Here is a 13,537-nt window from a genome sequence, read left to right as displayed (position 1 = left end):
CGAATGCCACGTTCAGCGATCGGTGTTGGAAATGAATATTTATGACCGAGAACACAACATGGCGTCGTTCGTCGTTGTGTTGGTGTTTGTGAAACTACTGTTAGAGCAGTGCACAATCACCAATGGGTCTACCCACTGGATTGTCACAGAAGATGGACGATTGCAATCACAGGTTTGTCTTTTAAGTGTATTATTTTCATGTTATGCTGAAGTGCACATCCATTGTTGGCCGAAGAGTTTTTTCGGACTGTTGGTCTGTTGGTTTGTACAAAAAAAACGAGTGCGAGGCGATAGCCGATACGCCACAGGCCTTAATCGATCCGGACTCTCACTCATTTGTATTGGCACACAGGGTGATTTTAATGATTTTTTCTTTATGCTCAACATTGGGGAATATGTATGTTATTTATCCGTCTTTTTTTGTTATGTTCGAACGTTCTGGCCGAAAATTTATCGTCGTGATCAAAGTTCGTTTCAACATAGGACTATGAAATTCATATGATGAATAATTTACAACTTGAAACACGACACATATTTTGCCACCAAAACATTAAACAATAACACCTTTAGTGGCAGTCAAATGCTGTACACCAAATGAACTATATATTTTTTATGGATAAAGATTACAAACTGATTACTTATTGAACATAAAGTCCTAGCACAGAAGAGGATACTATTCATAATAAAAGTTTAATTTGAGCACACTTTGATGATTTAATAAGCACAATTTGGGTGTTTGGATTGTTGCAGTCTGAAAATAAAGCCCCAGATGTGACAATAAAGAGCAATGACAGATGGACACAAAATATGGGAGAAGCAAAAAATGCCTAAAAACGCGTCTGCAATGTTCAGACGTTGTGAAGTATTGGTGCGAATACTGTATTTGTACATGACAAACCTTCCCTGTCATGTACCTATAATATCATAATACCTCCATCGAAGTATGTAAAATTGCATTGGACAATTTTGAGATGTTTTGAAATCTTTACGTTTATAAATATAATATAAAACTACCAGGCCCAGCACAGACCCTTACTAGGTATACCAAAATCCGAAGTCTGGGTTAGAAAGGATTCAATGGACTTCCAGTTGCTTTTTTTGGGTGGCACAAGATCACAGTGACCTGCCATGGCTCCCAGTTTCAAATTAATATAGGCCTATAGGGAGTTGATTCACACTCCTCTTCTTTTTTTTTTTTTTTTTTTTTTTTTGAAAGGAGTATTTCAACCATTGTTTTGGAAACTTAATGGGTTATCACTCCATTTTCTTGAACTTTATCCTACATGGACTCTGTAAAGTGTAACACTTGGTGCAAATTCTGTGTGCCCATAGAAACAAACACAATAGGTGAATTGTATACATGTACTATTTTTACAAAAATTTAGTGCAGCTGCAGTGTAATCTTCGGGTTTCAGTTTCAGAATTGTGTCACAGTTGTTGGTCGCACTGTTGTTTTCTTTCAGTCAGAAGAAAGCTGGATCAGTTGGAGTGGGAGGGAAATGGAAGAAAAACATCAGGCCAGAACACACTGGGCATTTCTTTTAAAGAATGTATTATCTTCACCTTTAGGCTAAAAAACAACAAACAACATTTTGAAGTTGGATTCTTAAATAAAAGGCAGGATTGCTGTAGCTTGTTACACTTCAATCATAACAAAGTCTCTGCGCACTGCTGATCCAAGAGAGTTCAGTTACTCAAGGAGGCATCACTGAATTCGGACAAATATGCTACACCACATCTGCTAAGCAGATACCTGACGAGCAGCGTAACCCAACGCACTTAGTCAGGAAAAAAAAAAGTAAACAAATTAATGGATACATCATTAGATTAATGAATGAATAAATAAACAAATGAATATATAAATGATTTTTTTAAACCCCCCAAAACAAAACAGAATGAGTTCTGAGTAAGGCAAGAGAGTGTGCCTTACTCAGAACTTAATCAGTCTTTCTTTATGTCCGGAATCTGATACATTTACTGGGTGTATGGTGCATGCAGGACATTTGTATGTTGTTACATGTTTTAAAAAGCTTAGCACCCAGGCCACCACACAGGGTCTATTGAAAGAAGGAGAGGGGTCCAGGAGGGCAGTCGGGGAGGGGGGTATTGAAAAATCCTTGGGTCTTTGATAAAATCAAATCTTAACACATGCTTCCTGCTTTGGTGCTTTTATCAAAAGTTTGTAACTCCGCCAGCACAGTGCAGTACAACATATTACAATGCATTATTTTACAATACAGTACAATTCATATCTATTCAGTACAGTGCAATACATTTTTTTCTGCGCAGATAGTACAATGACACAAAAACAACACAACATTCAAGACAGAGCAACACAATGCAGTTAAATGCAATCAGATCTGGATGTGTGAAGGAACTCACGTACGTTCTCTCCCTGGGCTAGTGATCAACAAGGTGGAAATTAAGAACTGGCCCTTAGAATTTGACAGCCTACAGAATTTGTTGAGGAATACATTGTGTTAATCTAGAGGCAGTTGGAAAAAGGTCCCATTTCTGTCATGCTGCTACTAACTTAATTATCCTTTTTTGACCTAACATAGTAGATATATTTACCTTTTTTGTTTGTTTGTTTGTTTTTGACAATGGCTACATCTGAAAAAAAAAAAGTGAACAGCAAGGTGAACATGAGATACTTTGATATCTTACTCTTAGAAAAAAAGGGTTATTAAGTTTTTTTCTTCCAAACATGTATTCATGTATAGTGATGCTTTCAGTTTATTTCAAACAATTTTTGTAAAACAAATTTCTGTCAAAGAGATAAAAATGGCAACTGGAAAATCGAAAAGCATGTTGATGTTTCATTAAATTCTCTCTCTCTCTCTCAAGTCTCTCATTGAGTCATTCTCTCTCTTGTGAACAGCAATGTCCCCAAACCATTATCCAAGATATGGACAGCCATGTAAAATCATGTACATATTTGTAAATTCAGGTCAGGCTTCAAAGTATTGATTGTCTTAGTGTTAGGATGAAGGATTGTCAATATTCATGGGGGAACATTTTAGCCTATGGGCATGGTATGAATTTTGAAGGCAGCCCAATCATTGCAAGCAGTACCCACAATGGTTCCCGCTTGAAGCATCTATTCAAGCGCTCTGAATGATGAAATATTCAGCGCGTTTTCCCTGTGAAAGCCAAGCCTTTTCCAGAGAATGCTAACTCTTTGTGCTCTGTGTACTCTTTATGAACTCTCTCTCTCTCTCTCTCTCTCTCTCTCTCTCTGTGTCACTGTGTGTGGTTTTGTGTGTGTAATTTGTGAATCACCACTGAATGTTTTGAATGGATTCACTGGTGAATTGCAAGATTTTCATTGCTGCTATTTACTTGATTCTGTTTTTCATTGTTGTTATAATCCAAAGTTCATCTCCATACATAGTTATTGTTCATTTTATATATGCTCAGATGGTCTGATAATAGTGTGTCTTTTTGCCATTAATAAGTCTCCCCCACTTGAACTTACTATATCATATGTTGATATAATGACCATAACGGCATAAGACTAAGCGGGCGCTGGCAGAATGGTTAAGATGCTTGTCTGCCTATACAGTGTCTGTGAGGGTCTGGGTTCAGATCCCAGTGGCCAGTCTCACACTTTCTCCCAAGTTTGACTGCAAAATCTAACTGAGCGTCTAGTCATTCTGATGAGACAATAGACCAAGGTCCCATATGCAGCACAATACGTGGTGCACTGAAAAAGAACCCATGACAAAAATAAGTGTTGTCCTCTGGCAAATTCTGTACAGAAGAAATCCACTCTGATAGTGCCGGGTACACAAATATATAAGCATGCACACAAAAGCCTCATTAGTTTCAGTTTCAGTTTCAGTTTCTCAAGGAGGCGTCACTGCGTTCGGACAAATCCATACACGCTACACCACATCTGTTGAGCAGATGCCTGACCAGCAGCATAACCCAACGCGCTTAGTCAGGCCTTGAGTGCATGCTTACATATTTGTGTACCTATGAAAGTGGATTTCATTTTACGTAATTTCGCCAGAGGACAACACTCTCGTTGCCATGGGTTCTTTTTCAGTGCGCCAAGTGCGTGCTGCACACAGGACCTCGGTTTATCGTCTCATCCGAAAGACTAGACGCTCAGTTTGATTTTCCAGTCAAACTTGGGAGAAAGGGCGAGAGCGGGATTCGAACCCACACCCTCACGGACTCATTAAGCATGTTGGATTATGCTACTGGCCAGGCATCTGCCTTGCAGATGGAGCATAGCATATATTACGTATGGATTTGTCAGAATGCAGCGACGCCTGTTTGAGAAACTGACACTGAAACAAACACTGTAACAGTGTAAGTGAGCGTTTGACTGTGTTGACTAAGTGAGATGACCATGTGTTGTCCTCTCTCCCCTCCCTCCCCCCCCGCCCCCCACCCCCACCCCCCACCCTCCCCACCCCACACACACATACTCACACACACATACACACATATAGTAATATACACACAAATCTAGTAATACTCCAGCAGATCGAACAGAATAGTATATACAATATAGTGCTATATATTTAACAGTGCTATATATTTAACATTATGCTGACCATTAAGCACAACAGGTGTTGCCAAAGTGTGAACGTATGAACTTTCAAAGTGTCTCAGAAGAATGACACTGGTATACCCTCGAAGGCCCAGTCAGGCATGCATTTAACACTCAGACTTCATATAAACTGAAAAGAGGGAGAGAAAGAGAGAGAGAGGGTGCTCAGTTATTCCAAGAATTGAAGTAAAAAAGCCAGGTAATTCTAAACAATACACCATATCACATTACTTTAGTACTCCTCTTTTACACACAAAATACACATGGTTTAAAAAAAAAAGAAGTATGGATAATGCTAACTTTACTAAGCAAAATAATGTATATGTATTCTGTTCCTGATATCAAAGAAATGATATATTACAGAGCTAGAGCAAACTGAAACATAGTATCAAAGAAATGTTATATTACAGAGCCAGAGCAAAGTGAAACATGACTCATGTAGTGGTGATGTTGCGGTTCCAGATGGACTCTGTGTTTAACCTGCGCCGGCCTTACGACTTGGTGGCCTTCATGCGCCAAGAGGAGCGAGCTCAGATGCTTGGGAACCTGAAGAAAGAACTGCTGAGCCGGAAAAGTGAGATTGATCGTCATGAAGACAAGGACTCAGGTGGGTTGGGTTCTTTTTGGAAATTATTATTATATTGTTGTTGTATTTTTTGTTTTTTCAGATAACATTTTTCTGTCACAGTTATCCTGGAAAGAGAATTTTCATTGCGGACCACTTCTGGTTTTAGTTTTAGTATGTACAGGTCTTTCTTCTGTTAATCTGTGTTCGTGGGCTGCAAGCTCCCACTTTCACAGGTGGCATGAGTCAGCTGTCATATGCATAAATCCCATACTTTTGGGATGCTGATGAATCTGCAGAGTTCCATTTTGGCTTGTTCTTTGGCAAGGCTGGAGAAATAGCAACACGTGTAGTGTCCCAAAATTTGTTGAAGTTTATAGGTCTGTTTTTCTTTGAGTGGGAACCTGACTGGAAATAAGATAAATCAGATGTCTGTCTGTCTATCACTCTTTGAAAAAAGAAAAAAAAGATTTATGGTGTCTTAGTCTGTGCCCTCTGTCTGTCTGTCAGTTTTCCTATTTCTCACTCTCATCTTATCTCTTGTCTGTGTGTATGTGTGTATTTGCGTGTGTTTGTGTGCGTGAGTGCCTGTGTGTGTGTGCATGTGCATTGCTTGCTTGTGCTTGTATCACATGAATGTGTGTCTACAAACACATGTGTATTTATTATTTAAGGTAAATAAATCTTGTGAAGAATTTATTTTTGCCTGACTCTGGTTATCAGAATCACTTACATCTCTTGTAACAAAAACAACAACAACAAAAACGCACAAACAAACAACAACAACAACAACAAAAAAGACTTCATTTATTTTTCATTCAAAATGTGAAACCCACAGAATGTTCTACCATACTTGATTTTCTGGGCAGAAGAGTGGCGCACACTTTATTACTGTCTCTACTGTTCATTCAGTGGCACACATCTTATTACTGTCTCTCTATTGTTTACTCCAAGGTAACACACTTTATAACTGTCTCTCTATTGTTTATTCCAAGGTAATACACTTTATTACTGTCTCTCTATTGTTTATTCCAAGGTAACACACTTTATTACTGTCTCTCTATTGTTTATTCCAAGGTAACACACTTTATTACTGTCTCTATTGTTTATTCCAAGGTAACACACTTTATTACTGTCTCTCTATTGTTTATTCCAAGGTAACACACTTTATTACTGTATCTCTGTTGTTTATTCCAAGGTAACACACTTTATTACTGTCTCTATTGTTTATTCCAAGGTAACACACTTTATTACTGTCTCTCTATTGTTTATTCCAAGGTAACACACTTTATTACTGTCTCTATTGTTTATTCCAAGGTAACACACTTTATTACTGTATCTCTGTTGTTTATTCCAAGGTAACACACTTTATAACTGTCTCTCTGTTGTTTATTCCAAGGCAACAACACACTTTATTACTGTCTCTTTATTGTTTATTCCAAGGTAACACACTTTCTAACTGTCCCTTTACTATTTATTCTAAGGTGCACGCTTTATCAGTGGAGTGATGGCCTAGAGGTAACGCGTCCACCTAGGAAGCGAGAGAATCTGAGCGTTCTGGTTCGAATCACAGCTCAGCCACCAATATTTTCTCCCCCTCCACTAGACCTTGAGTGGTGGTCTGGACACTAGTCATTCAGATGAGATGATAAACCGAGGTCCCATGTGCAGCATGCACTTAGCGCACGTAAAAGAACCCACGGCAACAAAAAGGTTGTTCCTGGCAAAATTCTGTAGAAAAATCCACTTTGATAGGAAAAATAAATAAAACTGCACGCAGGAAAAAATACAAAAAACAAAAAAAATGGGTGGTGCTGTAGTGTAGCGATGCACTCTCCCTGGGGGAGAGCAGCCTGAATTTCAATCTGTTGTGATAAAAAAAAATACAAATACAAATTATAACTGTCCCTTTACTGTTTATTCCAAGGTGCATGTTTTATTACTATCCCTATACTTTTTATTCCAAGGTGCATGCTTTATCACTGTCCCTTTACTGTTTATTTCAATCAATTGCAGCTGGTCTGGAACAGAAGTTTTACCAGTCTGATCCAGACTGTATTGAAGCAGGGAAACCCCTGCCAGAATTTGACCTGTACATCAGCACCGTTCTGCCTCTGGAAAACAAAGGCATCAGGTAAGGTGACAGCAGATGGAATCTGTGTGTGTGTGTGTGCATGTGTGCATGCTGGGTGTGTCGTGTGTGCATGCATGCATGCATGTGATTTTTGTTTTTTGTTGTTATACTTTAAATCATGAAATGATGAAATGTGATGAAGATAAATAGTACATGATTTTTTGTTGTTGTTTCGTTGTATTCTTTTTTTTTCTTAAATTTTTTTTATTTTTTAACATGTTCATACACAATTAACAGTTAGTGGAAGACTTTGGTGCAGTGTGAAAATACAGATTGATGTTTTCACCGGACGGTTCTTCAAAGTAAATATGGGAAATGGGATACAAAATCTGCTGTCAGTGTGTGTGTGTGTGTGTGTGTGTGTGTTCCTTGTGACTGCAATCGTGGCAGCAGACTTTTTAAAAAAAACAAAAAAACAAAATAAAACCAACACCCCTTTTACTTCATTACATGTTACAAACGTTTGCACTTGTAATGTAAGTAGTTTGGGTAGAAGTGAAGAAACTGACCCAGCCCTGATAACGTGTTGCAGGCCAGAGGAGCACATTGACCTGAACAAACTGCTACTGAACATCCCGCCTGTGCCACCAGACTGCCAGGCCGTGACAGACCTGGACTTCAGCATCCATGCTTTTGAGCATCTGGAGGTGAGGCACAGGCATACGCCTCCCCTTATGGACAAATAGGAAAACAAATAGAATTGCAGGCAGAAAAAAAACCTAAAATGGGTGGTGCTCTCAGTGTAGCTTTCCCTGTGGAGAGCAGCCAGAATTTCACACAGAGAAGTCTGTTGTGACCAAAAAAGAGTGATAATAGACCTCTTTTGTTGTTGTTTTTTGTTGTTTTTTTCCCCTGCCGTATCATCTGCACCATTTCAAGGGCAGTACTCCAATGCCATTCATTCCATGTCCCCCCCCCCCCCCCCCCCCAATGCACAGCCACACCTGGGTTTATCTGCTGCTTTCTCAGCACTGTCAGGGAACTATAGATGTTAGGTTGCCAGGAGGCCACATGCCAGAGGAGACCTCATGGATGCTTCACTGCAGTGGACATTATACAGTCATCACTTTCACCACTTTTGATCCAGGGTCACAACACTGGGGTTTGGACTTGGACAGCTGCTGTGGTGAAGCCAGAGTGTTATTGTGTTGTTAGGGTGGGTTGGGTCTTATTGCGGTTGAGTCACAGCAGATTTCTCTGTATCAGTGTATGAAACCTTAACTGCTTTCCTTGGGTTGAGTGCATCATGGATTCTTATAGCATGAGATTTTATTCTGCAACAGAAATTTATGCAAAACTGCTCCATTTAGCTTGCTTGAAATAGAAATATGGAAATGCAAAACCATTCCTGTAAGCCAAACTTCTTTTCTTATGTAATCTCATGTCTTGTAATTACTTGAATTTTAACTGTTTTTGGGAGGATTCTTCTATATGAATAAGCCCCCTTTTTTTCCTTTTTTTAAAAAGCCTGTTCAAGTATTGGGAAATTGACGGGATTCTTTCCGAAGCACAAGGTACCATGAAAGAAAAAGATTTGCATTTCAAGTTGTTGCAGACGTGGGTTGACATTGGGACTGGGAGTTTAATGCTGCTCTGCAGTTGTACAAGGATGCATTTGACTTGCTAGGCTGCAGGGAAACAATCACACTTGCTTTGTGGAGCGACTAGGATATGTTAAATAATACCATCTGCATCCGGAGTCAGTTCACTGGTGTTATACAACTGCCATCACTGTCATAGTAGGTTACCACTACATGTAATAATGAAACCTCTTGACTGTATCAGTGTGTGTTCAAACATCTGCTTCCTGAATGTGTGTGTGTGTGTGTGTGTGTGTGTGTGTGTGTGTGTGTTGTTTTTCTTTTGTGTGTGTGTCTCCCTTGTCTCTCTCTCTCTCTCTCTCTCTCTCTCTCACTCTCTGTATATGTAGGTGTGTATATATTATTTTTAATTCAAATTGAGGAGAAAGGAATAGGGAAATTTATGATTACATGTAACATGAGGCATGGGTAGGATGGGGAAGGGGGTTGATTTCGATCTAAAATCACAAATCTGGATCTATAGATGTTTAACAACAGAATGAACACACACATACACACTCACACTCACACACTATCGCACACACACACACACACACAGAGGCAGGTCTTCAACAGTGGTAGGCAACAATGAGTGAGGAGCCAGGAAAGTCTTTCTTCCCTCACCCGGTTTTCAGGAAACGTTGTCATTTATCAGTTGTGTACATACAGTGTGTGTGTGTCATCAGGGACTTCCTTCTTCCTGTTGCAGTTGAATAATAGTATTGTTCTTCAGTTGGGATAGTGATTGTGTGTGTATGTATGTGTGTGTGTGGTGTGAATGTGTGTTTGTGTGTATGTGTGTGTGTGCGTGCGTGTGTGTGCGTGCGTGTGTGTGTATGTGTGTGTGTGTGTGTATGTTTATGTGCTTTATGCTTTGTATGTGTGTGTGTGTGTGTCTGTGTGTATGTACTTGCATGTGTGTGGGTGCGTGTGAGCGCATGTGTTTATCTGTGTCTCTGTGTATGTAAATATATATATATTAGATAACAGACACATGAATACTAGGAAAGTGTTAATGATTGAAAAGGACTATGTGCCAGCAGCTTTACTGGTTCTAAGGACTTACTGCTGCTCTTTACCCCATTGCCATACACGTTTTGCTTTGTGGCATTAGTGCTAGGAATAAAGGTGCTGTGACCAGCAACTGAAACAGTGGAGAGATTAAGATTTGGGTAACTGGAGTTTTGTGTTTGTTCTGTTTTCCTTGTATTACCAGAAATAACACACACACACACACACACACACACACACACACACACACACACACACACACACACACACACACACACTACATGCACACACACATATACCCACCCCCACATACACCCACACTGATAGCACATTTTGTGCATCCCATTCGATATGGTAACAAGCAATAATTATGTTGGCTACTTCCACTGGAACATTTAAAGTTTTGGTGTTTTATCCAGGTAAACAGCAAAAAAAATAACAACATTGATTGGTAATATCAGTTGGAAACACAGAGTGTATTTTGAAGTGATGTTTGGAGGTTAGAAGTTAATGCATTTCTTATGTTTCTTTTCTTAAGATGTGAAAGACGGGCATGACAGTGTGATAGCGTGACAAGTGCTGATGTCTTTCCTCAGGGTCTGAAGGACAGACATGACTGTGTGATAGTGTGACAAGTGCTGATGTCTTTCCTCAGGGTCTGAAGGACAGACATGACTGTGTGATAGTGTGGCAAGTGCTGATATCTTTCCTCAGGGTCTGAAGGACAGACATGACTGTGTGATAGTGTGACAAGTGCTGATGTCTTTCCTCAGGGTCTGAAGGACAGACATGACTGTGTGATAGTGTGGCAAGTGCTGATGTCTTTCCTCAGGGTCTGAAGGACAGACATGACTGTGTGATAGTGTGACAAGTGCTGATGTCTTTTCTGAGTGTCTGAAGGACAGACATGACTGTGTGATAGTGTGACAAGTGCTGATGTCTTTTCTGAGTGTCTGAAGGACAGACATGACTGTGTGATAGTGTGACAAGTGCTGATGTCTTTCCTCAGGGTCTGAAGGACAGACATGACTGTGTGATAGTGTGACAAGTGCTGATGTCTTTCCTCAGGGTCTGAAGGACAGACATGATAAGTGTGGTGTCTTTCCTCAGGGTCTGAAGGACAGACGCAACCTGTCAGGGACGCCTGAGCTGGGGCTGAAGAACGCCATCACCCATCGTGAAAACGTGGATGATTATGGACACCTGGTTCAGGAGGCACTCAGCAAGGTCAGTATGTCCACTATGGTTTTGTGGACACTGCTACACTTCAGTGTGTCCACTATGGCTTTGTGGACACTGCTACACTTCAGTGTGTCCACTTTGGCTTTGTGGACACTGCTACACTTCAGTGTGTCCACTTTGGCTTTGTGGACACTGCTACACTTCAGCGTGTTCAGTTTGGCTTTGAAGACATTTCTACACCCAGCAAGGCTCTCCTCCCTACCTGTTTATTTGAATTTATTTGAAGAATTCCTTCCCACCATCTTTCATGTGGAGTGGTGGCCTTGTGGTAAAGTTCCTGACTAGGAAGCAAGTGTTCACAGGATTGAGTCCCACACTGGACTGGGATTTACTTCCCCCCTAGCCCCTCCACACCTCCTAGCTCCCCCTCCACTTCCACTTGACCTTCAGGCTTGTCTGGGCACTGGTATTTCGGATTAGAAGGTAAACGGAGGTCTCATGTGCAGCATGCTTTTAGCGCTTGTAAAAGAACCCATGGCATTAAAGGGGTTATCCCTGGCTATATTCTGTGGTAAAATCGACTTTGATTTGATAGCAAATACTCTTTCGGACAAAAGTGTGGATGTTTCGTGGGCGTGTGTGATCCATATACATGTGTATATGTAATCCATGTGTGTATGTGACTGATGTGTGTATATATGTAATTTCATGTGTGTGTGTGCCTTATGTGTATATATGTAATCCATATGTGTGTATGGTCCATGTGTGTGTGTGTGATCTGAATCAGTATATGTGTATATGTAATCCATGTGTGTGTGTGTGTGTGGCCCATGTGTGTGTGTGATCCATGTGGGTATATGTAACCCATGTGTGTGTGTGTGGCCCATGTGTGTGTGTGATTGATCCATGTGTGTATTTGTAATCCATGCGTATATGTAATCCATGTATGTGTGTGATCCATGTGTGTGTGTTGTGTGTGTGTGTGTGTGTGTGTGTGTGTTGCAGAACAAAACATCATGGGTGCTGTACAACATGGCAGCATTCTACTGGAGAATCAAAGGAGAACCTTTTGAAGCCATCGAGTGCATCAGGCGGGCCCTGCATTATTCCCCACGGTATGCACACCTGCAGTTAATCCCTTGACTGCCACTGTGTGTGTGTGTTTGTGTGTGTGTGTCACAGTGTGTGTGTGTGTGTGCTTATGTATATATGTGTGTGTGTATGTGTCGCAGTGTGTGTGTGTGTGTGTGTGTGTGTGTGTGTGTGTGTGAGCATTCCTCTTTTCCTCGGCACCAGAACTGAGCTTTGACATATTTCGTCCTTTCTTTCTCCCAGTAGCTGCTGTGTATGGATGGAAATCAATGAAGCAAAAATCCTCTTTGTTGTTGTTGAAAGGCACCAGAAGGACGTAGCTCTGATCAGCCTGGCCAACATTTTGCATCGGGCGCGCTACTCCAACGAGGCAGCCATTTTGGTGCACTCGGCTCTTGACCTTTCCCGGGAACTCAACGTCAACCACTTCACCCTGGGCAACATTTACGCTGTAAGCTCATAGTTTTAGGAATGTTTGTTCTGTTTGTACTTAAAAGTCTATGTTTGTAGGAAAAGCGAAAAGACTGAAAAATACTGATGACAGTCATGTTGTTGACATTCAAATGCACGACAGGAGATTGAAAAATACTGATGACAGTCATGTGGCTGACATTCAAATGCACGACAGGAGATTGAAAAATACTGATGACAGTCATGTGGCTGACATTCAAATGCATGACAGGAGATTGAAAAATACTGATGACAGTCATGTGGCTGACATTCAAATGCACGACAGGAGATTGAAAAATACTGATGACAGTCATGTGGCTGACATTCAAATGCATGACAGGAGATTGAAAAATACTGATGACAGTCATGTGGTTGACATTCAAATGCACAACATGAGATAATAACAAATATGCATGGCAATCATGTCATTGACGTTGAAATGCACAACAGGAAACTAAAAGATAAGTACAGGCTTATTAGTATAAACAGCTGCCCCAGCAAAGTGGTTAGTGTCATGGTGTGATTACTGGAAGGTCATGGAATCGAACCTCTTTGGAAACATATTAATGTGCAGCTTGGCGGGCCCCTGGAGATCGCCAAAAGCTGAGTATACTGTGGGCTCACATGGAAAGATATGAACAATACAGTAGATCATCATCCTTTTTGTCAGACGTGTCGTTGAGAGAGTTGCTCAGATTTCAGTATGCCAAGTGCATGCTACACACAGGACCTCAGATTATCATCTCTTCTGAATGACTAGACACTCGGTTTGATTTTCCCAGTCAAACTTGGGAGAAAGAGTGAGACCGAGATTCAAACCCATGCCTTCACCGAACACTACATTGGTAGACAAGAGAGGCAAGGCCTTCAAGACTCACTTGTGATAAATTAAGTCCCCAAGCATTTAATTACAGAGTAATTTCCCTTTTTTACTATCTGCCCCAAAACGTTTGCAAAAT

At 40.6% G+C, this 13,537-nt stretch overlaps 1 protein-coding gene across 7 annotated transcripts in view; it reads left to right on the top strand.

Annotated features, from left to right (window-relative positions):
- The window catches only part of LOC143286706 (tetratricopeptide repeat protein 17-like), an 88,258-nt gene continuing 74,721 nt past the window's right edge, over positions 1-13,537 (top strand). For 2 of the 7 annotated variants that reach the window (XM_076594389.1, XM_076594383.1), the window contains exons 1-7: positions 17-172; positions 5,027-5,171; positions 7,146-7,263; positions 7,796-7,910; positions 10,965-11,081; positions 12,042-12,151; positions 12,432-12,579. In XM_076594389.1, coding sequence (XP_076450504.1) covers positions 32-172; positions 5,027-5,171; positions 7,146-7,263; positions 7,796-7,910; positions 10,965-11,081; positions 12,042-12,151; positions 12,432-12,579 — 894 coding nt within the window. In that variant the 5' untranslated portion in view covers positions 17-31. Of the gene's footprint in view, positions 173-5,026; positions 5,172-7,145; positions 7,264-7,795; positions 7,911-10,964; positions 11,082-12,041; positions 12,152-12,431; positions 12,580-13,537 lie in introns of all 7 variants that reach the window. The other 5 variants (XM_076594384.1, XM_076594385.1, XM_076594386.1 and 2 more) reach the window with 5 other exon arrangements.

The sequence above is a fragment of the Babylonia areolata genome, chromosome 10 (genome assembly GCF_041734735.1).
Source record: "Babylonia areolata isolate BAREFJ2019XMU chromosome 10, ASM4173473v1, whole genome shotgun sequence".
In the NCBI taxonomy this organism is placed as follows: domain Eukaryota; kingdom Metazoa; phylum Mollusca; class Gastropoda; order Neogastropoda; family Buccinidae; genus Babylonia; species Babylonia areolata.
The sequence above is the reverse complement of the archived record's forward strand: the minus strand, read 5'-3'. Positions and strand labels throughout refer to the sequence as shown.